Source organism: Lissotriton vulgaris, chromosome 11, assembly GCF_964263255.1.
Source record: "Lissotriton vulgaris chromosome 11, aLisVul1.2, whole genome shotgun sequence".
Taxonomy (NCBI): domain Eukaryota; kingdom Metazoa; phylum Chordata; class Amphibia; order Caudata; family Salamandridae; genus Lissotriton; species Lissotriton vulgaris.
Window position 1 is genome coordinate 153209015 of NC_141699.1, and position 26338 is coordinate 153235352.

The following is a 26338-nucleotide window of genomic DNA, read 5'->3' on the forward strand; positions in this document are numbered from 1 at the left end:
TCATGCAAGGGCTGTGCATTTGCGGAGCACGTGAAGTAAAGCGATTCCTGGTAGATGCCTATGTCTATACCATTCACATGGCCTCAGCCCACTTCCCAGAGATGTTTTAAGGCATGGACAAAATGGGCAATTACTAGAGGCCCTCTGGTAATGTGATATTTCTCCCACTCTATCTCCCCTTTGTCAATATCTCTGTTAGAACCTCGCTCTCTCTACCAAGTGACCTTTTAAGAATGTTGGATCACTGGGCATGGCATATAGTTTTTGTGTGAAAGATAAAGTATAATTTTACATTGTTTAGCATCATGCAGGCATGAATTAGCAGAGAATATGTAAAAAAAACAACGTTGTTCAGAAGAGTGTGAACCAAAATCCTTACGGTAATACTGCCACTTCCTTCATCTGCACCCAGAAGTATGAACTCATCACCGCGATGCTGACCCACCACAAAGATGTTATTCTTTTTTTTCCTGCTGGCTGTTTTTCACACAGATCTATTGCCCTGTCTATTTTGCAGTTTTATGGGCAACCATGACCTCCTCTAAAACCATTGTGCTGTTTCAGCGTTCCTCTTAATTCTTTTTGCCTGTCTTCTATTTTATCACCATCATTCAAGGCCTCCACTGTATGCGTTAGTTACCTCTTTTCTTACCTTTTGCAAATCTTGCCTATCACTGGAACATGTCCTTTCAACTAGTAAACAAAGAATATTCAATTATCCCCTCCATTCTCTCCTTTCAACTTATTACCTCAAACCCACGTTCCTTGCAGCCGGATTTATTGTTGTTTATTTTAATTAGCTCTTCAAAATGTGTTTTCCTTTCCTTCTTATCCAATGAGCATACCTTTTTGTCTGTTACTTGTTACCCATTTCTCAGAATCTTTGTGTTGTGTCCTTGTTACTTTTCGTTGTCGATTCTATTTTTATGCATTGTTCTTATGTGCCAGCGCTCTTGCTTCTCCCCATCTTTCCAATCTACTACTCCTCTATCAAACTCTTAATAATCTTAATTTAGACTCTATTGTTCAGTCTCATCCATGTCCCTCCTCTATGTTTAGTTGTTTAAGACTCTTTAACCCAGAACTCTAGATTTCCCTCCTGGTTGGTCTGTCATGGTGCAAGCACTATTTGCTACATTCAGTGCTCTGGACCAAGGCACTAGCAAAATCCAATGTACCCTCCATCATATCAGCCATAAAGTTGAAAAGTCAAATGTCATTTTTGACCGGATAAGAGAATCTCCTGCCCTTCAGAGAGTAGTAAGTGCTGTAAGGTCAGTAAGAAATAAAATTGCTATAAAATGGCTCCCATTCTACGGGTACCTGTGCGGCCAAAGGAGTAGTGTGCGGTTCTTTCTCTTTAAGCCCTTTGCAAGGGAAGCAGGAGCGTGGACAAACATTTTTAGCTGGTACAACAGTTTTGTTGATGGGTGCCCCACGTTGATCATCAAGAGTTAGATTCCTTCCATATTTCAGGATACCCACTCACTTTAACTTCCATGAGATTCTTTTATGTACACTTATCCCATATGGGAAATCTGTCATACATCTGGCCACTCCCAGACATACCGGGAGTGGCCAGATGTTTGACAGATTTTTCAAATGGGTTTCATTAAAGCAGCCTGACAGTAGTGTAAAGAAGAAGGGAACCCCCTGCTAATAATGTGAGTTCCTGTTCCTAAGGCATGGAAATAAAATATTAATGTACTAAAAACCGAGGCAACTCAAATGATATAAATTACAAATACTAATTCACGAAAAACCACATTCAACAGAAAAGGAGGGTTAAAAAAAAATCACATGGAGGGTGTATCAAACAAAATACTTTTTATTATTTAATTTAGAGTCATTATGCAATATGAAGAAAATATTAAAAACACTGTTGAATCAAGGCGGTCAGCATAGGGATTGGGAATTTACAGTACTAATCTATGACTTTCGTATGATCATTCATTCAATAAAACTCACCCACTCTTAAGACACGAGAGTAAATCTAATATGAACAATAATGATTTCATCATAGATAACGAAGGATGGTTTAATAATCAGAAAATATAGTAAATTAATGTAATATATAATCGGTCTTTCAAATATTGAATAAAAGCCACAAGAAGGTGGATTATCTATTAAATTAATTTACTGTATTGTTCCTATTAGGATATGATTGTACAACAGTACAACATTGTGCAACATTCTTTAAAACAGAGGTATTAATTACTTTTCCCTTTATTACAGATTAAAGTTGCAGATCCAGAAGGAATTTTGTCTACGGCGCAGACAGACCTTTTGAACAAACATGATCCGGCACCTTTTAAAGTGGAGAGCACATAGTGAAAACGACAGACTTGGCCCAGCTCTCCAAGTCATGGGGAGCGCCAGCTTAGCACTAAACTGAATCATGAAACTTGAAGAATTTTGTTATGTTATAGATATTGAGAAGCTCATTGCCAAGACAAATAGTATTCCTTTGTGAACCTTCAGTGTTTGCACAACTAATTATGGAGTAAGTATTCAAGCCTTAAGACGGACCAGTGGAATAAAAAGAAATCAGTTTTTAAATGTCAACAAAAAATAGCAACTGTTATCACCCAGTTTAGCTCTTAAATGGTCCTTTGTGGAGACAGTTTATTTCTTGGGTTTACAGATGGTGATGATAATTAAATGCAATGGACTAGCAACTTGTATCTCATCTGTTACATGGAACTTAAAAGTCAGAATGCGTTTGTGTCTTATTCATTTTCCCTCCATTCTGGTGTGGTTCTCAGAAGACATCCACAAACGAAAGCCTTCAGATTCATTATTTATTTGTGTAGTTCCTGGTTTGAATTTTATTTCATAAAAGTGTGGGCTATCATTGAAGGATTCTGCAACAGTTGCTTGCACCCGGGATTTACATCAGTTCTCCTGAAATGAGGAGCACAGAAAATACTAACTTTGACATTACAACTTGGAGGCAGTCCTCTGATATACCCAAAAAAGGGAAATTTCTCAGCTACAAACCAGAAGGTAAAATGGGTATCTGAAGAAGTGGAAATGAAGACATGTTCACTTCTTTAAAAATAAAAAAAAAAATCCTGTGATGGATAACAATTCAATTCCTACAGAAGCTGCCGTACACAGAAACAAAGCCTCTTCGTTTTGTTATATTGAAGTTATTCTGGACTCTTAAGAATACCTAGAGCCGCTTACATGGATGTCCGCTTTTGAACTTGAATGACCTGATCGCCTTCTACATGTTCTATTTAGTTTCCTCCCCTCCTGGTGATTGTGTTTATCCTGTTACTATGTACAGAGTATCACTTCCATCCTCCAGCACAAGCCCAGCATCCTTTCCTCATCCCCGTGACGTAGGATTGCTCTCCTGGGACTGTATTACATATAATGCTCATGGTCCTACTCTGCACCATGACACAACCACCCAAGTACGACAGTCGTGGGCTGTGCCCTATTATTGTCAATCTGCTGTTCAGAGTACAAATCATTAGTGATAGAGATCGCAGCTCTCTGAAGCCACTAGTCTGCCTTTCCCTACAGGCAGAGTCTTGGCCTCGTTTGTAAAGGAGGGTAGAGATTCTCCCGGCAGATGGGTGCAGTGACTGCACTTATATGTGGGAGGATGATTGGGGAGTCCCTGGGACCCCCTTTCCCTACTTCCAAGTGACGACCTTGAGGCACGTAGATTGTGCATCGCCCCTCATGTGGAGCAGTCAGTGTGCCTCCTGGTTGCTTTCTTGCCTTTGCACCCACTTCTGTAATACGGCACAGACACAATGGCAAAAGGTTCTCTCATTTGCATGAGGCCAAGCCCCCTTTCAAATACGGGAATGCCTCATTGTGATAATCAATTTAGCCATTTATTGGCTCGGTTCTATTTGCACAAAGAAATGTTTAATGAGAGCACATTGAGAATTCCAGTTTGTTGTGCTTCAGGTTTTCTTGTTTTCAATTAGTTCAATAAATGCTACCAAAGCTTGGGGTGTGCAGATTTCTCAGGAAGGGTGAGAGTTTTGGAGTACCTCATATGCTTGTATCCTCTCTAGAATAGACCTTCGTTGGAGTTAGAGAATAAGCGGCACCCGTGAAACTGTGGCTGATTTACAGGAAAAGAAACAATTCTATGGGGCAGATTTACAAGCCCCTTGCGACAACTTTACGACGCTGTTGCATCACTTCTGTGACGCAGCGGCATCGTTAACAATGCACCACGATGAGACATATTTACAACGTGACGCATCTAGGGAGATGAGTCACATTGTAAAGCCTTGATCTACATTATACCTGCATCAGGTATAATGTATGCAGGGTGGGCGTTCCGCCGCAAGGAAGCCTCGTAAAAGTGACGCAGTGAAAGCTACAAGATTTCATGGAGTCACTTTTACGTCGCCACTGCATCAAAACCTTGCGCCTGCTTGACGCAGCCATGATGGGAATAGGCATTCTGGACCAATGCTGGAGCTGCGTCATACTTACGGCACGACTCCAACAATGCACTGCCTTTCTGCCAAAAGATGAGTCATGCATCTGTCTTTCCTTGTGCCACGGTGCTCCGCATTATAAATGCGATGCATCCATGGTGGCGCAAGGCTTTTTTTCCGTCACGCAAATTAACTGGCGCATCTCTGCTAATATGCAGAGATGAACCAGTTCTTGTAAATCTGCCCCTATATATTTATCAATGTGGCCAGTGTGGAACTGGATAGATTAAAAATGTTTGGTAAGTTTTCCATAGAGGACCCATTCATGACTGATCACCAAGATAGGCAGTTCCGGCTTACTTCTAGTTTTTACATTATTTAGTGCCAATGCCTGGATGTGTAAAATAATAAACACACCCAGCTGCTACCGAACAGGCAGCAGGTTAAACAGTACCTTTGCCAGACAGATTGCTTTCATCGCAGTTAACAGACCGTACTCAAGTCTGTGCTTTATCTTCCTATCAGTTTGTACAGCATGACAAATTTACCTGACCCCATGCTCTGAGGATGAGAAAAAAGCTTTTGCAAAGATTGCAAGGCTAGTGAAAAATACAACCTTGTACAAGAGTTACCTAAAGAAACCAAGAGCTAACGCAAGAGAGAAAAGAGAAAATTAAAAATACTGGTAGGAGAATACAAATCAAATATGAGTGGAGGGGTAGTAAATAGAGTTTGAACTAGAACCTGAGTTTTGGTCCAGAGAAAACAAGTGCTAACAGAGAAGATACAGGAGGACAAGCAGAAGATCTCAGAATGTGAGACCTCTTTCAAATTATGTCAGTCAAAGTAGACGAAAGTGACATTGCTAAAATGATTTGGAGGCCCAACAGTGAGTGGAGAAGACAAGAAATACACAAGCAAGGGTAAGAGAAATGGAGGAAAGTGAACAACATAAGGAGAATGAGAACAGCAAGAGAAAGATAATTGAAATTTTAGAGCGCTCAACAAAAGTGATGGAAAGGTTAAAACCAACTAATCAAAAAGATGGCAAATACAAATTATAATATAGGTAACATTTAAAAGATCATGTAACTACATTTCATCCCACGAGATAATTTCTCCATCGCTCCTAAAACTAAGAATAGTGTGTCCTCCTCCAGCGCACAGATATGCCTCGTAAAGTGGGTTTAAAGCAATGTTATGTTATCCGCATTTCTCCAGCGAACATCCGGTTCGCATGGCCTTATAGGGCTGTGATCTCTCCGGGATGTGTTAGATTGAAGTCACTATGTGTATTCCGGTCCATCCCTAAGACTGTGTTGCATCCATGATGTAATGTCAAGGTTGATCATTCGGTTCAATTGCCGGAAGACTAAGTGGTAAGGTTAGATGGCTAGGTAGTTGTATTTCATACATTGAGTTGCAAGTCTATGATTTTACTATGGGAGAGTTTGACAAATATCTAAAGTGAATGGGATGCCAGTTTCCTTGCAGTTAGAGTCAGTCTTTGCGTGATGTTACTTCCTGTGGGCCGTTTCTGGGTTGGATTGGACATGGTCTGTGGTGTTCTGTCTATTGTTTTCTTGTGGTGCTTGTGATGTGGCAGTCTCCTCGGTGGACCAATAGAATGCCATTTAGCATATTATTTCTGCACTAGCTGTATTTTGTTGCGTTTCCTGATGTCTGGGGCTGTTGGTACAACGTGATAGCCAACAATGTAACGTCTGTAAGGTGTTTCTTCTAATGCATCATGTTGTTTTGTGTGTGTCATATTTTGATGGCTGGTGAGGTTATGAGAATCATAATCGATAAGTGAATGAATAGTATATCTGTGCAGTGTTGGACATATGCAAGCTTTTTATTTATTTTTTGACAGAAATGTAACTTTTCGATCAGATGATATAATGTGTTCTTTTGTGTGCCTGTTTACTTTCTTTCCAATGGACCTCTCTCCATGGATCCACACGTCATAATTACAATGTCAAGAACAGAGAGAAGGAGCAAGGCAACTAGGCAAAGAGGTACTCCAACAATGTCCAATTAACCTGGACTCGAGCTCCAGTTTTCTTGCATTGAGAATGATGTTTATGAAGAGTGTGGTAACTAGACAAGGCTTCTTATTACCCCTCAAAAGACACATATCTCAAGGGCCATGTTCGGTGTATATGCCTCCCCCCTTGCAACTCTACTTACTGGTGTTCAGGCCAAAACACTCATCTAACATGATCAGAAAAACGACAATAGCAGTACACTCTCCACAAAGAAGTAGGTGTGTATTATCTAAAGGAAATCGACGGTTATAGATAAATCAATCAAGCAGGGAAAAGAGGTTGGTGTAGCCAACGAAGAAACAGCAGGGATCTGTAGAAAATAGTACTGGCTCAATAATGAGTGAGATTGAGGCAGGGAGGGCCTGTCCCCCTCAGGATCTCAGAGAAGACAAGGGATGAACTGAAACAATTTGCAGCTGCTGACAAAAGGCCCAATAAGAAACACGCATCATAGTAGAAAAACAACAATTGCAATTGGAAAAACATGCCACAAGATGTAAACCAACTGCTTATAAGAACTGAAGGAAGGCGACAGATGGACCTATCACATCCTTAGCCCCCTTCATTTGGAGTCCGTTTACCAGGTAAAAGCGGTTTTCACTCCATCAATGGTCAACTCAGCTAGCATCCATCACCACTCATTTAAGTCTTCCCCCAATTTATCGTGTTTGCAGTTTTTTTCCGGCAGATTTCTACCAACATCCATTGCTGAGCGTCGTCCTTCCACAAATATTGGAAGGGGCCACACGGTGCAGCCAACGTATCCTTCATCTTTTTGCTAGAAGTAACAAGACCAGAAAACTAAAAGCGGTTTCTGTGTTGGGTGAAGTCGTAACATCTCCTAGTATGCAAAATTATGGGAACTGCTACTTCTGTCAGTGTGTCCACTACATGTCTCCAGTATGCCTCTGCTACTGTGCAGATCCACAACATATGCAGCCAGTCGGCGTCATTTTGCTACTAGCATCTTGGGCAGTCCCTTGTGTAAATCTTACTCCGCAGTTTTGGGTTAGATAGTATTTAACAATGGGTGAGTTGGAATCTGGCATTGCTCGTTACTTTCTTCAAGTAATTTAGTGCTCAATTCCATTCAGTATTTGTGAACTGTCGTCTCATATCACCCTCCCATCATTCTGGTATGGCACTAGTTGCTACTCATGGACCAGGGATCCGTACAGGACTGAGATCCGTCAACCCCTTGTGTCCGTGCTAGTGAAGTGGACCGTATCTGTGAATCATGTGGTCTAACAGGAAATCCAGTCCAAGTGATTCATGCAGCCCGGTCTTTTTAGCTTAAAAAAGCACCTGGTAGGCTCCCCCACCAAATTTAGCGCCGCCTTTGTCGGAGGTAATTATTGTAGCACTCTCATATACATCTGTCAATAGTCTAGAGCCCCCATTGATGCTTGAATCCACTCCGCCTTCTGTTTTAATTGTGAGAGGCCTGGATTGTCTCCAACAGCGAATGTAGGCAAGAAAGGGACAGGATTCAGTATCCGATTTGTCACCTAGTTCCAAATCATAGACATCAGGAAAGCTAAGTGTGGTGTCCTCCCGTCCCGGTTTTTGTGGAGACGGGAACAGCTGGTGCAGCTTGTTGTTCTCATAGAAGCCCACTAGCGGCAATCGCTCAGAAGTGTCTGTTTGATCTAACCACGTGGTAGGTATTGGAGGTGAGCTCCCAGACAACAGCATTCAAAGTCCAAGAATGCCAGTCCACCGCCTCTGGCACAAGGCAATTGAAGAGCGTCTGACTTGATTCTAGGCAGAGTCTTTGCCCAGAGTCGATCAGTTACTTGGCTGTCCAGCCTCCAAAACACCCATCCCTGGGTATTACCTGCATAAGCCCATGCCATACATTAAGGAATTTAGGAACGATCAGCATTTTTATTTCCGTATGCGACCCATCAATGAGAACAGCAACTTTTTCCAGAAGGGTACCAATTGCAGGTCTGGCAATAGAGTATCCGGTCCACTGGCTTATGCTCCTAGAAGGAAAAGGTGTGATTTCGACTAATTTGCCTTTAGGCTGGAGTACTCTTTATATTTGTGTGTTCTGAGAACAGGGAGGGTGGGGGGTGGGGTTTGACAGGCAGAGCCAGATCTCTCAGAAACACTGGTGTCAGCAGCATATAGTGATCACATGTCTCCGGTTTCCTACCAATACACCAAATTCAGCCATCTCATTCCTTATTACATTTGCAGGAGGTTCCATAATTAGGAAGACAAGTGACAACTACAGAAACCCTAGTCTTGTTTCATAGAGCAATGTCCACCCCCTCAGAGACTATACCGTCAGTCCTAACTCTCCTTCTTGTGAGGGAGCATCAAAGTTCTGATCCACTTCATTATATCCGGTCAACAGTTCTAGTTCTCCAGCACATGAAACATGAAGTTTCATCGTACTGAATCAAAGGCCTGTTCTACATCTAGGGAGGCTACAGTGTAGTCATCCCCACTATCTTACATGCAGCTTCAGCCATGTGCAAGTCTAAGGATATTTGTTATTGTATTTCTATGCAATGTAAACCTAATTGGTTTTGGTGAACCAGTAGTGGGGCCACCTTAGCTAAAGTTTGACTGAGAAATTTCACATCGATGTTAATCACAGACAGAAAGCCGGGTGGGGGGCTTTCTCTGGTTTAAACACCATCCCTATTACTGACTCTCTTATTTTCTCTGGTAGATTGCTGCCCTATAGCGCTTCTTTAGCCAATTCCGCAGGCTTTCTAATAGTGTCATTGGTGCCACCTTGTAGCACTAAGATGTAAGTCCATCTGAGCCCAGTGTCCTACCCCTCCAGAACCCTCCTTGAGCACAAACTCAAGTTCCTCCCTACTCTGCTTCCACAATTGGTACTGCCACTCTAGTGGTATTAAAAAATATATATCTTTTTAAATGTGGAAATGTCCAGGATTCAATGAACTCTTGTGAGTACAGAAATTTAAGATATCTATAGAAAATTTGATTAAGGCCTTCCAGTGAATTCTGGTTTGTCCCTCCCTCATATGATGTGCGATATGGCCTCTTTCCTAAATTTCCTTTTCAACAACCATGCTAGCATATTTCCCGACTTGTCCTCTTCCCATTGAGAGACAGCCTTTTGAAGTAAAAGGTAGAGTCTGTTACTCCTCGGATTTGGGATCATCTATATATCAGGTCTCATTTATTCTTTTAATGCTTTGTTAACCCCTTCGATGCTCATGACGAGCTCAGCTTGTCATGAGGCACTGTTGAGTTGTGCTTATGACGAGCTGAGCTCGTCATGAACAATGGGAAAAAATAATAGTCAGCATAGGACGGGAATACCATCAGCAGCGATGGTGTTAAATTGTCCCTCGACTACGCCTTGGCTACACAGAGAGATTTGGACAAGGACCAACCTTGTGACTTATCAGGATCAATACTGCATTTTGTGCTCAGCAACATAAGAATTGGCTTCCCGCTCCCTGATGGCTTTGGGATTCATCAGGGAGCATTTGTCACACAAATTGGAATCATATTTCATCGAGAAGCACCACAACAGACAATGCGGCACCATAACAGACAACAACTTCAAGCAAGCACAACAGTTTGAAAGCAGTAACCAGTAAAAAATCTAAAAAAACAAAGGGCTTCAATGAAAGTACCAATATCAGTAGGAGCGAAGCTCCAGATCTGTGTTGAAGAGGGCCAACACAAAAAAAGAGGAACTGATGTTAGCGTACAAGTGTGGCACCTCTATGCAGCTCTGTCTCATCGTGTCCCGAACAGGGATGGAATCTGGAGCCTGGGAGATTCACAAAGCGAATGATTCTGCAGTTAGCAGAACCCATAAAAACTGCTTTCACAAACCGACTTCCATCCCATATCATACTGAAAATACCAAGAGAGCTGGGTGAGCTTCTGTCCTCCACCAAGAAAAATATTCTCAACCATGTAAATGTTCTCCACCCTCAATGCCTATTACATGACATTATAAAATCTAACTGGGCTGCCTCTGAGGGACTATGGATATGCGGGTGATTAAGTACAGAGCTTGACTGCCTCCACGATCATCAGTATTTATGGTGGGGACTTGTGTCTAGCCAAATATGTACATGAAACGTTACCCACATGTTCACACCCCTTACAGGTGAGCGCTGTTCAGGAAGATATCCAACTGGTTTTGTCACAATACACAGACAACAGAAGGCAACATTGATCTGCAGATCTCACCTTCTGTATTTGACTATTCCTGGGATGAAGTGCAGTGAAACATATGGGTATTTACAGTAACGTCAAAAGACGCACACAGTAACGTCACAGGACACGCAAAACCGCGGAGATCCTCCGTTGTTAAAACCTAAACCATAGCTATCGAAACTATGTGGAACGCTCAGTTGACCTCCCACAAAGACCACTGCTAGATGGCTCATCAGAGAATCTGGCCATTCACTAGGCACTTTATACGCTTTGTTCACCCGGTAACAGGAGTAAAGAATACAAAAATGACGGCTCCCTGCTTTCTCAAATATCAGAACCTGGCTTGAATTCAAAGCACTCACCAGAGTAACCAGAAGACCTACAACTGTGTTAAAAATATCTTCAAGATTGCTTCGTCGGCTAGTGCTCAATTACAATGCTTGGATCCCTTTCAGAGGACGGTGCGACAGTCCCAAGACGTTAAAGATTCATTAGCAGGGAGAACAGAACAGACTACTGGGACGAGTGGAGCAAAGTATCCTGGGAATTCAATCCTGCAGTAAAGGGTTCAAGGAAAATCTAAAAGTGACTTCTCAACAACCAGTTTAGGGGACAGGCCTACGTTTCACCTATGAATTAATGGTTGTACCTTATAAGTTAGAAGTGCTTTAACACAAGTTTATATACCTTCTGTGTATGTGTGGATGTGCAACGTGAATTCAGCTCTAGAGAACACAAGGTTTTTACTCCAGTAACCCGTGAATAATTAGAAATCTGCATTTTTGTTTTCTCAAAGGAAGAGCAGTATTTTGCAAGATACCAAAAGAGAGCAATGCTTTTTTTTTTACTGAATATCTTCCATTTAACAGAGTTATACTGCATTGAACAGAAAGGTCAACACGTATGGACTAGCGTAAATAAACTTTGGGGCCATAAACCCAGGGCTCTCCAGTGTACTCAGATAAACCCTGATACGTGTGTTGCAACAACGTGAGAAGTGGATATCGTCATGACAAATTTAATTCCTTCAATGTACACCATTTAATATCCACCTAATCTAACTTTCCCAATAAAAAGTCTGTTTAAAAAATAGAAGAGCATACTATTTGAAAACCGAGCCTTAACTCACCCCCATAATCATTCCCACGGATTAATTTTTAGGTCTGGGTTTTGATAGCACAGCTGTAAAACAAATCATTTGCTAACAGAGTGGGATTTGTGGGTGTGCCATCTGTCAACCATTGTTTTTTTTCGACCATCCTATTTCTGCCAATGGCTTGAGACTTGGTCCACTGGCCAAGACATGATTGACAATTCATCTATCACCAAATGCTATTTGCTGTTTGTGTATATCCTTCCATCACTCGAGTGTGCTTACAATTAAGAGCATGAGGGACTACTTTGCAACTATAGCCCTCCCTGTCCTCTGCTGCTGGACGGCCATGTGCATGTGTTGGCACATTAAATACTGACAAATTAGTTCTGCCAATTCTCGTTAGATCAGCAACTCCCCCACCGTCTGTCCCCCTCACCATTCCCATCTAGCAGTGCACATGAATACAGATAGGCTTGTAAACTTTTTTTTTTTAAACTGCACAGAGTACCTATTTGGAAAACGATGTACCTCCAGCCTCAACTGCAAACCAGCTTCTTCTGTATATGTTGATGAGTGGAGAAGGGATGCTTCCATTAGTGTTCTCATCAAAGGAAAAGGAAAGCAGAGTTGGTGTAGACATCGGCAGGCTTTGGCTGTGTTTCAAACTAGGAAGTTCCTTTCCGATTGAAAAACACCAGCTGAAAACCAGAGATCTAGTACTTTTAATGCCTCCTGGCGGTCCCTTGTTGGGGACCAAGGAAGTGATTTGAGGCTAGGCGAAAGTTGGACAACAACCACAAACCAGTGCAGGTGCTGCTCCACCAAACTAGCTGTTGCCCTTCCTCATCTAGAACACTGGAAGTGGATGAATTCCCGGGACTAAACCTCAGGTGACTGTTGGAAGAGTAGAGTACCGTGGAGTATTATAGAAAGTCCTGGAGTGGCGTAGAGTCGAGAGGAGTTTTGTGAAATGTAGTGGCGTAGAGTGTAGTGGAGGGAGTAGAGTGTTGTACAGTTGTGTAGAGTGTCAGAGTGGAGTAGAGTGGACTAGATTGGTGTAGAGTGGACTAGATCGTTGTAGAGTGGACTAGATTGTCGTAGAGTGGATCGGCATAGTGTGTCCTGAAGTGGCGTAGAGGGGTTTGCGTAGAGTGGAGTTTAGTGTTGTAGAGTGAAGTGGCTTAGATTTGAGTGGAGTGGTGCAGGGTAGAGTGCCCTGACAGAGTGGAGAGGTGCACAGTAGTGTGTCGGAGTGTAGTGGCATAGAATACTTTGGAGTAGATTTGTCGCGGGGTGCAGTGTTGTAGAGTTAGTTGAGGTAGAGTGCCTGAGAAAGCAGTAGCATAGACTCAAATGGTGCAGAGTAATACACAGAGTAGCGTTGAGTGCAGTACAGTACAATGGCGTACAGTGTTTCAGAGTAGACTATAGTGGCTTAGAGTGCAGTGGTGCAGAGTAGATTTGTTGTGAGTAGATTGGTTGTGAGTAGATTGGTGTAGAGTGCATTGGCATATAGTGCTGTGGTGTAGAGAGGTGCAGAGTAGATTGGTTTTCAGTGGCGTGGTGCAGCATAGATTGCAGTGGGATGGGGTGGAGCTGACTGAGGTGGCATAGAGGAGATAGTTTTACACTCTAGTGAAGTGGCGGGGAGTGCAGTAGTGTACAGAAGCTGGGAGCGGTGAAGTGAAGTTTGCAGTGGCATAGAGTAGATTGTTTCAGACCAGAGTGAAGAAGTATCGAGTGGAATGAGGTAGAGCGGCCTAGAGTGCAGTGGAGTAGAGTGGCTTAGGGAGAAGTGGTGCAGAGTAGAACAGAGTGCACATAACGCAGTGAAGTAGTTTACAATGGAGTAAAGTATAGTGGCGTAGAGTGTTGTAGAGTATAGTTTTGTTGAGTGTAGTGGTGCAGATTAGATTAGCGTAGAATGCATTGGTTTTGAGTAAAGTGGTGTAGAGTTCATTGGCATAGAGTGCAGTGGCCAAGAGTAGAGTGGTGAAGAGTGGGTGGTGAAGAGTGGGTGGTGCGGCATAGATTGGAGGCGTGCATGGAAGAGTGGAGTGGTGCAGGGTGGAATGGTGCAGTTGTGCACAGTAGATTAGAGTGCATAGAGTGGATGCATTGGCATAAAGTGCAGTGTTGTGGAGTGGCGTAGACTGGAGTGGTGCAGAGTAGAGTGGGGTAGAGTGCACTGGCTTAGAGTAGAGTGATACAGAATAGAGAGGAGTGTAGTGGTGCAGAGTAGTGTGCAGATGCATGGAGTGGTGATGAGTAGAGTAGAGTGGGGTGGGGTGGGGTTAAGTCGAGTATGCATGGTGTGTTAGCACACTGCCATTATATACAACACATCTTCAATTGAAATGACTATTACATTTGCACAGATATACAGTTTTACTCATGAAAGTATACAGCGCGAAAACATCAATGTGTTGAAATGTCATCCAGTGTACTAATATATTATGATTGTATTAAAATATTTGGTTCCACCACACTTCAGAATTACTGAAAAATGAGAATCATTTGTCCTTTCTTAATTTTGCTATATTTTAAAAATGTGTACAGTTCATTTACAAACATTTACATTTTGTTGTGAGCTTGAAAAAATAACACCCTTCAGCCTTTGTCTCATCACAGATCCAGAGTAGCCAGCATGATGGTCACATAAATCCTTTCATTTTGAGTTCAGAGAAAAAAACACCAAGCTCACTCAGAAGACATAGCCTGGCATTTGACCTCGGTCTTTGAATGCACAGCAAGATACAATCAAGATTTAAAGAACTGTTTATAGAACGTGAGCACCCGGAAGGATACAGTAAATGAGGTATGGGCCACGGAAGGGACGACCTCAAGGTGGACATCCTGAAACAAAAAAAGCCAGCAAACAGAAAGCAAGCAAATGTGAGTTACAAACCACAAAGCCCATGGTAAACAACGTCCGGAATGCATTCCCAAGTTGGCTTTCAGAATGTCCCCAAGATGTCTAGCAAACCAGATAGCGCTTTGACCCAAAAAGTGCTGCCACCATATCAGACAGAGCACTTTCGAAATCAATGCCATACTAGAGGGGCATGGAACTTGTAGCAGGCCCGCCTAAGTCCTGTGTCCCTATTTAAAGAACACATTACATATTGCTCAAACACAAACATGCTTTCATCACTCTGCTTTTCGGAAACAGGAAATGCAGACCCTGATGTCATGTCCAACGACTGACTTTTCACTGTACGTTTTGTGCATCCCAAAGGCTCTTCCATCTGGTAATACCACAACTTTTCTATTAACTAGAAAACTACTTCTTGCAGAGTAGAGTCCAGCTAGGAATTTGTCTGAAGCCTAGTTTGAGCACATAATGAATGATCACAGCATCAGCTATCGCATGCATGCAGACTACCCAGATTTACTTTAAAATGGAACGAAGAATGTGGGTCCACCTTGGGTACCAAACTGTCTGACGCAAGTCCAAACTTTGATGCACCGGAATAGGCCTTGCTTAAACAGTCCGAAATATTGCCGCTGAACTTCAACCTCTTAATTCCATCTAGCCTAATGTTAACAAAGAACATTATACTTCCATTTGCCTAATAAAGACACTCACTCACCCAATACTTGCTCTCTGATCAGTCTAATCTTTCAAGACACACTGTGCATTACAAAGGGCACCTGAAATATCGCTTTTAGGAAATTATAGACAACTAATTTTTCAATTCACCATTTAACCATACAATACTATCATCTTCCTCATTTAAAATTCACAATGCACAATCTTTCAAGATACACAAGTATGTATAAAAAGTTGTACCTGGATTGCAATTAATATATATTATGGGACTGATCAGCATTTTTCAGATGAGAAAATATAGGTGTGCATTTTCTCATGCGAAAATGGAACTCACTAAAGTTTTCTGGGAATATCCACTTTCTCCAAGAATAGGGCTCAGAATGTATTTTCACTTTACACTTACTATTTCCCATTGTACACTTATTTTCCATTAGTATTTTTTTTTTTTTAAACATCATCCTGCAACAAACACTTTTTACTAAATGATGCCGCAGGAATGGTACTTAAAAGTTGCACAACAGTTTAACAACACTTTGTTATAAAGTTCCACATTTTTTGTGCTTTTTTCTTAAAAAGCAAACGATCACCAATCTTGCCTGAAAACAATTGGACGCTTTCTGAAACGTTTACACACTTTTACGCTAGCGTGTGTGAGGTTTGCAGAAGGTTCTATGGCGCTCTACAGACGTACACTTGAAAGTTGTCATGAACCACCATGCCACCAAAGCAGTGCTTTGTAGTGGAGAGATCACCCACTCCCCGTTTGGACGACCAAAATCATCCAGTTTATACAAAAAAATTGGTTTCCCCAGCACACACTAATGTCAACATGTATTACATAAATAACAGATATCAACAATTCTGGTCTTTCTTTGTATTTGTTAGGTTTATTCTCATATGTTCCTGTTTGGTTTTTTATTTTTATTTTTTGCCTCTTATTAGCCAACACATGTTTTGTAGCCCATGGCAGATGGCCGCGACTTCCTCATGGCTGTTTGCTCGGTATGGTTAGTGTTATCTTTTAACCAGTTGTAAATCTGTTCTGGTTTCCCCAAATAGTTTCTCGTCTTCATTTGTTTTTTCTCATCCCAACCGTATCAGTATTTTCCCTTATTATTTGTTGTCATCTGTTTTACTGCCTTCCGAGTGTTTGCTCGTGCAGCCTTCTGTCGTCCCAGTGAGTACACTTCCCTGGGCGACGAAACAAGTGTTGGCTATAAAGAGGCTAAAAAATAAACCTAACAAATAAAAAGAAATTATTTATGTTGACATTAGTGTGTGCTGAATGGGATGCAGAAAGAGAGAGAGAGAGAGCTCCAACTAGAGGAGGCTGGGACTGTGTGGACAAAACCAACACAAACGTCTTGGGGGCTAGGGATTGGAATTCCACAACAGCCTTTACTCCTCATGTGAACTCAGTGCCTGATTGTGTCTTATAAATCCATGCCTGCTTCAGAACATACTCCCTTTCTTTTAATTCCTCAAAAGAAAGTTATGCTACGCTAGTCCTATCTCGAGTGGACTTGTCATTCCTTGTGTCTTCTCCAAGACATCCTTTGAAAAACTGCAAAGATCTCATAACTGAGCAGTAAGCCTCACTGGTGTCCTGAGAGGTAAAGACCACATGACTCATACCCAAATTACTACATTGGATCTGATTCAAAGAAAAATTACTTTAAAATGCTGTGTGTTACACACTGATCGGTCCAAGGCCATGCACAGGTTATCTGACCAGATTCTTTCTGTCCCATTTCATCTTTATATATTTTGCTAACCTCCTGGCCATTCAGCCTCCTAAACTTACAAGATTTCATGGCAGATCTCAAAGTGCAGACCTCTTCCCGCGATTTAGATTGGAAAAAGTCTTCGTAAACTTCTGTGATGTTCAGGCTAGGCCAAAAGACTTACGGACATAAAGATTACGACCTGGACTCCAAAAGGCTCAGTCAAAAATAACGCTTGGTTTTCCTCATGAGCAATTATTGAGACTATTTATTTTGGAGACCTTTACCTTAGAGCCTTTGCCATCATTTAAGACTCGATTTATGGACTTTCCTTTGAATATTCTGACCCAAGCTCCCACCTCTAAGTCACATCTTTTGCAGCAATGGTCATCTTGTCTTAATTTCAACCACCTACCCCTATGACACTTAGACTGCATCTTTGTGTGAATGCTTTACAAAATCTATAAATAGAATAAATACATTTGACCACAATTTGAGCGTAGCCTGTTTTGAGGACCATTCATAAAATCCAAGAAAGCTCTTTAAGCAAGCTACTGCTTTCTACGAAAATGCAAAACAAATTGGAAAGAAATCACCTAAATGCATAGCCGTTATTAATTTGTTAGTATTTTTATAAATGTCTTTTTTGCACACATGAAAAATTTATTTAAGTACAGTAACATAGCTCGTGTTTCACATTTCATTCGTTGTACAGTGCATAAACTCATCTAAACGTGTTTCATGTCCCATCAACTATGCTGAATTACTAAAATAATTGGATCCTGCTCAACAAGTACAAATCAGTCATTTTTTTAAGACCGTGATGGCTACCCTCCAAAGTAAGGTATTGATCCTCTACAGTGATGGTACGTGTTGCTAAAACTGAACTATGTCTTTGGACAGAGTGAAATGTAAAATTACATTTATAGAGCATTATTGGTACGCATCCCAACATGAGCATTCACTAACACAAAGCAAGACCAAAAGATCACTGACTAGAAGCACCTTACAGGTTTGCTTTCAATGATTTTTTAAAACCATTCTCTAAAAAAGTATAAAATAGATTGGCACTTTGGTTGGAAGAACTACAATGCGTATAGAGGTAAACTACTGCGTTCATGGAAAAGAAAGCAGTAGCCAACCTGAAGAGCTAAGATTTAAAGAGAAGTGGCAATCCACTCATCAATTCAACACAACTTTGTTAGATCAATACAGACAATTGTATTCTATTCAGAATAGGTGCCAAGGTGTAGACAAAGTTGGCAAGACATTCGCTATATTCTTCTCAAGGAAGAGTATATATATGCCTCAATCCCACACGTGGGGATCACATAAAATAGCAAAAGAAACAAACCCGGGATATAACTTATTCTGCAGTTTTGCTGAAATCCATCACATTACATATCTGGGAGAAGTTCCCATTAAATTGTGTATTGTATCCAACCAGAGTACTGATCTAATGATCAGGTCCCAAGATCACGCGAACAATTTTGGCTGAATCATGCAACATGTAATGGATGGCAATACTTGTGAATAAATGTTGCCAAACTAATAAAAATAAAAAATAAAAGGTTTTCAGTTTTTGTCCTATACATCAATTGCCTTTTAGAAATTGTATTCCCTATATGTACATAACCGTCAAATAATAAAAATAAAAAAATCCAGTGGAAACAACCAACCAACAGAGTAACGTTTGCATGCAGTGGAGTCACACATTTTGATTCTCTGCAGGTCGGAAGAAATCATTGCAACATCGAAGAAAGTGCATTTCTTTCTTAAACAAAGAATTACAGTATTTGAAATTATTTCAAAAGGTTCCGTTCAGCAAGTCCATGCATAAGGTAGTCAACACAACGTAAGGCAAAAGCAATAGATATGTATATTTTAAAAAACATTATTTATGCATAATGTGACCCAGGGTGTTGCAGGGAATCCCCTCTGTGATCTAGCTCGTCTTGGAGACGTGCAAATTCAGAAAGTTCATTCAACTCCTTGAACTGTCTGTCCGTTTTGTGGCTGACCAGTGATCTGTAGAAATGCACTGCAAAGACAATAAATACCAGTCCGAAAGGAACCATGATAGTTGTGGATGCAATGGCCGCCGCCTGTCCAGGCGTTATTGAGCTGTTATTGACCATATCCGTGGGGCTCTTTTTCAATGGAAGAAACTTGACCCAACATAGCAAGACAACTTCTGCAAGAAAGAGCAACGTCCCGATGACCGTGGAGAATGCCCATGCCAACTCAATGTGTAGATGCATCCGTTCGTGGGGAGATTCCATCACGGAATTTAGATTGTGAACGTTGCTAACAGCTTCGATATTTGGAAGAATGCAGGTGCTTATCATCAGAGCAAAAAGGTGAACTGCAACCAACACCGTGGTACAGGCGCTGAAAGCGATCAGAAGACCAGGAGGATAAACATGGTCTGCCTCGAGCTGAACTTCCACCATTGCCACCTAAACATGAAGTAAAAAATAACAAAGTTAAAATTTTGGAACAACTATCAGTTTACAACAGTTACATTAGTACTCAGTTTTTCTTTTGTTAATTTTATTTTAAACAAAACAATATCAAATGTACTTCTCCGGCAAAAGAAAACCGATTTATTAGGATAGGTTTTTGGACACACAATTCCTGAAAAAGTATTGGTACCTCCCATTTGGTCTAGGGGATGGCACTGCATGACCCGTAGAAAATAAGCAGGAATAAGATTCTCGATTGAACACAGATGCTCTGCTTCTAATCCTGTGATCGGATTTTCAACACCATGGTCTAACATTTTTCATTCAGAATATTTGTTAACATGTTTTATTTCTGCTTGGGAAGTTTATTTCTTCTTGGGAAGTTTATTTTTTTCCCCTATTTTATTTTCTCACCCACTACCCATAATTATGTTAGGCATTTCTCCTTTAGGCACTTCCACTTGCATACCTATGATGGATATAAAGCAGGATAAAACACCTTTCTCTGCAAATCTTTGAATAAATTCAGTTCTGTGTCACGTGGCTGCTTTTCTGTCATCATTTTACGTCTATAATTCCTCAAGCCAAATAATAGCTTAAAGAAATCTGAGTCCGTATATAGACCTTTACCAATGATGGACGCTGGTAGGTTCCCAATTTGGAACATTTATACTACTACCCAAGACCCACCTAGGTGGTCCAACTTCCCCAAATTTCTCAAACTTGTCAAGGCATCCATCACTATGACACACCACCCGTTCAGCAGCCATACACTAATCCACATCCCTGAGCCTTTCTTCGATGACTGGAATGGTGGGGCTAGCCTACTTTCTGGTGATATCAATTTTTGCTACAATAAGAATTTGCATTTAGGGTTTTTTGTCATCAGATTAGATCTATGGTCTCCAATGCTTCAAGGACCATGTTCGAAAGCCACATTTTCATTGATTTCAGTTTCCCACATCCCGCTCTTCAGTAGCTTTCTATTAGGGTATGCTAGCATAAATTGTGGGGAAAGCGCCCACTTCCCCTTTTATACAGCTATCAGCTTTGTTTGCCCTCAAACATCTACATTTGTTCGCTGGAGTAAACCACTTGTAGAATCTTGAGCTGGATTAGCCTGAAACTCGCCTTGATTGGACTACCACCAAATGTAATCTTTTAGTGTCGCCACATCCGAACCCGTCTGATTCTCAGTCTTATCAGGTCCTTGCTTGTCTATTCATTAGAGTGGTGTATGTAGTGGATATAGCCGTTCAGTGCATAGGTGAGACCAGTTACCGGTTTTCTAAAAGGGAACCACCACATCTCCGCCATCCCCCATGAACGCCATCAACGCCTTTTTAAATTGTCAAAGAGTCATGCATGTTGTATTCAGTTTTGTGGTGCATGAATGGGGCCATACTATTGGTGCCCCAGAAAAGCCCCACTTTTGATATCCATAGGGTGGCCCAATCTCTGATGCCATTCAGTGTAGTCACATCTTTTAGCCTCATGCCTACCCATAGTGGTGCCCCGGATGTTTGTCAAACTATTTTTTCCATCGAGTTTATGTTATGCTTTAACAATAGAGTTTGCCTCGTGTGTAGCCACATCAGGTAGCAAGCCCCAAAGCAGTGTGTTTAACACCAACTCAAGAACGCAGAAATGTATTTTTTGCTATACAAATGGTAGTGAGATCAGGCAGGGTTAGTTTGGTTCATGACTTTTTTTCTTCTGCATTCATCTTAAAGTTGAACTGGCAGACCTACACAGTACATTGTGGAAACAGCGAGTAGAACGGTACTCCAGTCGATTAATGTTGGCACAAAAAACGTTAACCTTTAAACGTTTGGGAATGTCGGCAACACACATTCATTAACAATGTGTCTTGTCCGTGCTCCTCAGCAGTGCATCCAGCATCAGACTCCTACTTTAAGCACACTAAAATGTCTGATGTATGGTGTTAAACACCACACAGGACCCCTTCAAACGAAAAGTAAACTTGCTAATGCTAAATTAATAATTAAACAAGTATTGCAAGTGCAAACATTGTAATTACCATGAAAGTTGAAAGGCTTTCCGGTCAACAACGTCTTGGATCAAAAGACAGTGCTATGAAATGCAGAGTTTCCGGACTGTCGCATCCTCCTGCTTCCACACCCTCCACCTCCCACGCAAGACCTTTGAATGGATCCCCCTCAAACACAGAAAGACCGTCACCTTCGTCACCAGCAGACTTAACTATGGCAACGCACTCTACTCGGAATCAACAAAAACCTCACCCGCAAACTTCAAAACATCCAAAACCCCGCCGCTAGACTAATCCTCAACCTGCCACGACACTGCCACATTACCCAGCACCTGCACACACTACACTGGCTCCCCATCAAGGCAAAAATCACCTTCAAGATTCTCACCCACGCACACAAAGCCCTCCACAACACCTGACCAGCATACCTGAATAACCGGCTCACATTCCACGCATCCCAAAGGACCCTACGATGAGCCCAGCTCTCCCACGCCATGGTCCCTTGCGCCTGGAAACTCAGATCGGGAGGCCACTCATTCTCCTTTCTCACGACCACAGCCTGGAACGCCCTCCCGCTCCACCTCAGACAGATGACATCACTCCCCAACTTCACAAGGCACCTCAAGACATTGCTCTTCGATAGACCTCCTCCTTGATGGACAGGACCCTCCCCTCGAGCGCCTTGAGACGCTTACGGGTGAGTAGTTGCGCTCAACAAACCCATGATTGATTGATAGTTCTAGCTCGAAACAAATAGATAGATTTAAGGGAAACATTTGAGCTTCCACTAATGGAAATGACAGAAGACGTAGGCCAAAAAGCAGCAAATGTCTTCTTCACCCTAGACTAGTGTATAGCCACCGACAGATTCTAATTCGGTCAGAGGAGACATCTGCATTCATCACACTCTAAACCAGGCCCAGAGTCTGCCTTGACAAGGACCAGCAATTTAGTTGGATCAGGGGGCACTATGACGCGAGGGCATTGGCACAAAGCTGGGTGAAGAACACCGCAACCAAAACGACATAGTATCAGTGTAGCTGGAGAGAAAATACGTTTGCCTTCAAACTGAAGCACTGTTATCTTGAGTAGACATTTTGTTGCATGAAGACACCTCTCCTGTAGCTGCAGAGCCTGATCCTAGGGGTCTGAGCAGCTGTCCATCATCTGGCCTTCTACCAGGTGGCCTAGGTTTCAATTCCCTGAAATATGGTTCTGGTGTGGAAGCTAACCAGAACCAGTGGTGGCGGTTTGGGGAACCGGAATGACAAAGTAGGTCATAGGATGAACAATTGGATCCATTAAGGGTATTGAATTTAAGTTTAATGACAGCGCCTTAAGGTATGACTACCAAGTATCCTGTAAAGGACACTTGTGTAACAATCTAAATGATCAGAAAGAAGCTGGATCTGCTTTTTTTTACTTTTTAACTGTATGTTATATAATTCTAGATTGGATGTCAACAGAACACAACATTGTTAACGGTGACTGCCACCGAATCTGAATTGCATTCACCCCCAAACCCTGTAATTTACTAGCCTTTACTTCCATCTCACCTCCTCTTTTAAAAACCAATCCAGCAGTTTTGTTTTTTAATTCAAATGCGTTGCTCCTCCACCACTGCCCCAATTCTGGGCCTGAGCTGTTCATATTCAACTCTTGGACAGACCATTAAGAGTTGGGGAAATGCCATACTTTTGAAATGTATCTCTCATTTACCCTCAGATCCTTCTCCTACCTATTCTAGATCGTTTCATAAGATCTATGAACTTTTGGTGAAAGCTAGGACATCTGTTGGACAATATTTAGGAGTTTTCAATTCAAAATGTACAAGGTTTATCACATCTTCTGATCCCTATCCTTCAAGAAAGGTATGCTAATTTTATTTATTACTATTCTGATGACAATACGTTGTTTATCAGGGATGGGTCCTTTAACCCCTTGGGCGCGGCTGAGATTCTGCGCCTGTGCGGCGCTTTTATTAAGTGGGCGGGTTCATGACGGCCCCCAGCCATCCTCAGCACACGCCCACCGCGATGCATGACGGACGGGGGCCGTCATCAGCATAGAAGGGGTTAAGGTATCTGCATCTAATGATGTGGAAGAGTATGCAACATTTTACAAGGTGCTTGCACACAGATACATGCGCGCACACACACACAAAAACAAACAACTCACAAGTATATTATATACATCAGGCAGCAAAGCCTTGGCCCTATATACAATGACTTGGGGTCACATTAACATGCTTGACTAATGTGGTTACTCAGAATTTGACTAAACTTGACATAAATTGATGAATGTCCTGTCTACTCTATTTAGACCCAGGGCCACGTATCCAAAAATCGATGACGGCGATCCACACATTTTTGGTGGGGGTCCTACATCCTCCAAACTGCACATTACCCCTAAGTGAGGGTCTAAAAAGTGGAACACAAAATAAAGACAACTGGTCTTTCAGAATTCGGTCTGACATATGCAAGGCTACCCAAGATAGGCAATGGGAATTGGGGCAGCACATGCAAGAACTAAAAAGCCTAGGAGCGACTGTACAAATGAAATTCCCGGCAGCACTAAGAATCATGTGGCGCAATAAAATGCACAACATCAGAGAACCACACGAGGTAGAGAACCTCATACAATTGATAAAGGACCAGATCCAATCTGAAAATTCTAACTAAAGAAAAGGCACCAAAAAATGGAATAAGGCGTAAACGGCCAATCAAGACCCTGTAAGAAATTCAAAACAAAGTAAAATTATATGTTAGAATAGAGCGCAAATGGAATCAGCGAACCAAAAAAGGAAAGTGATTACATAACTATATATAACTAAACAAAACTGGTGATATCGGAGCACGAACAGGGTAGAAATACTACCCAAAAGAAGAAAAAGGGAGGCTTCCTCAAGGTGGGAACATGAAATCACACTTTCATTTAAAAACGTCAGAAATGACAAGACACGGGTGGGGAGCAAAATAGGGAAAAAAATCAGAAAAAAATTTCCTCAAAAAACAAAAAAAATTTGTAAAATGGGAGTCAACTAGACCATACAATATCTGCCCCCAACTCAGAAAGGAAAGACGCAAAACCAGACATAAAATGACAAAAGGAAAATTAGTTAAAGTCCTCTCATGGAATGTTAACTGGCTTAGAACTCCTAACAGAAGAAGAAGAATTCTGGAATATCTAAAAGAAACTGAATGTGAGATTATTATTCTTCAAGAGACTCACCTTGTAAGTACCGAGTGGGACCAAATAGTAAAAAAATGTAAATGGGTGGATGCCTGCATATATACTATGCAAGACTGTAACATAAAGGGGGTTGCAATCATCATAAAAAAATCTTTAAAAGCTAAGATAGAAACTAAGGTAATGGATAACAAAGGGAGGGGGGTAGTGATCAAAATCAGGATAGAAGATAATATCTTAACTATAGCTGGATACTATGGTCCGAACCTGGACGACTCTGCACCCCTCCATAAACTTTATACGGAACTGCTGACAACCATCTCCCCCATAATAGTAGGGGGTGATTATAACATTATACCAGACCCCAAATTGGATAGATCACCCCCAAACAAACAGATGAACCTTCCTAAAATGAGAGAGTGGTTAGGAATTTATAAAAAAGATCTAGACTTAGAGGATATGTGGAGACAAAAAGGTGAGAAAACACATCGTTATACATTTCACAATAAAAAACTCTGTCATAGATCAAGAATAGATTTCTTTTTAGTAAACAGACTTCTCAAAGATAGTGTTAAACAAATCGAACACCTCCCGGCCCACCTATTGGACCACTCAGCAGTACAATTAACTCTCTCGCTACCGGATAACAAAACCTCTCCTAGATGGACAGTAGAACGATCCATATTTAAAGACGCACAAAGCGTGAACCAACTTGAAACAATATTTTGAGGAGAATGCAACTGGCACATCAAAACGAATTACTTGGGATGCTTACAAAGCCGTGATCAGAGGGAAACTACTCAGCCTAGCCGCACATAAAACAAAGATCAAAAAGCAGGAAATCAAAAGAATGGAAGAAGAGATTAAAGCGGTAGAGATACAACTAATCAGTGGAAACCATCTAGAACCAAAAGAAGAATTAACAGAAAAGAACCGTAAACTTAAAGAGACTCTGACTGACTACTTGGAGAACATAGTTCAAGAAAAATGGGAAAATAGCAAAATTATCAAACTATGAATACGGGGAAGGATGCGGAAAAATGCTAGCCTGGAGAATTAAAACTGATCAGGTAAAGAATAACATTCCGTGTATCCAGACTCAAAACCAAACATTACAAAACTCGAACGATGCTATAATAAGGCAGGAGTTCACAAATTTTTTCTCCAGCCTCTATAAAGAAGGTACAAACCCAACAAAAGAAGAAATTAAGAAATATCTCGATGCCGTACAACTTCCAACCTTAACAGAAGAAATGTCAGAATTAAACAGAAAAATTAAACCCGAAGAAGTTAGAGCGGCTATAATAGGCCTGAAAAAAGGAAAGGCTGCGGGCCCTGACGTGCTCCCAAATGAATTCTACATAACATTAAAAGAGTCCCTAATTAACCAACTGACAGAAATTATGAACAACATATATCTGGACCATGAAAAAATACCCGACTCTTGGAATAACGCTACGATTAGCATTATCTTAAAACCTGGTAAAAATCCAAAATTATGCGAGTCTTATAGACCTATATCATTACTTAACTGTGATTACAAGCTATTCATGCAAGTCATAGCTAAAAGACTAGCCAAGGTTATGCCAACACTGATCAACTTAGACCAGAAGGGTTTCATAAAAGGTTGACAAATTCATGAGATCACCCATGAACTGTTTGCAGCAGTT

General features: G+C 41.4%; 2 protein-coding genes across 2 annotated transcripts in view; one reads left to right on the forward strand and one right to left on the reverse strand.

Moving 5' to 3' along the window:
• The window catches only part of MORN3 (MORN repeat containing 3), a 204685-nt gene extending 202007 nt beyond the window's left edge, over nucleotides 1-2678 (forward strand). Inside the window, exon 6 of the mRNA XM_086942992.1 lies at nucleotides 2236-2678. Coding sequence (XP_086799118.1) covers nucleotides 2236-2331 — 96 coding nt within the window. The 3' untranslated portion in view covers nucleotides 2332-2678. The remainder of the gene's footprint in view (nucleotides 1-2235) is intronic.
• A 14939-nt stretch (nucleotides 2679-17617) lies between these two features.
• Nucleotides 17618-26338, reverse strand: part of LOC147679434 (calcium release-activated calcium channel protein 1-like) — a 144532-nt gene continuing 135811 nt past the window's right edge. The window contains exon 2 of the mRNA XM_086942993.1: nucleotides 17618-19462. Coding sequence (XP_086799119.1) covers nucleotides 18902-19462 — 561 coding nt within the window. The 3' untranslated portion in view covers nucleotides 17618-18901. The remainder of the gene's footprint in view (nucleotides 19463-26338) is intronic.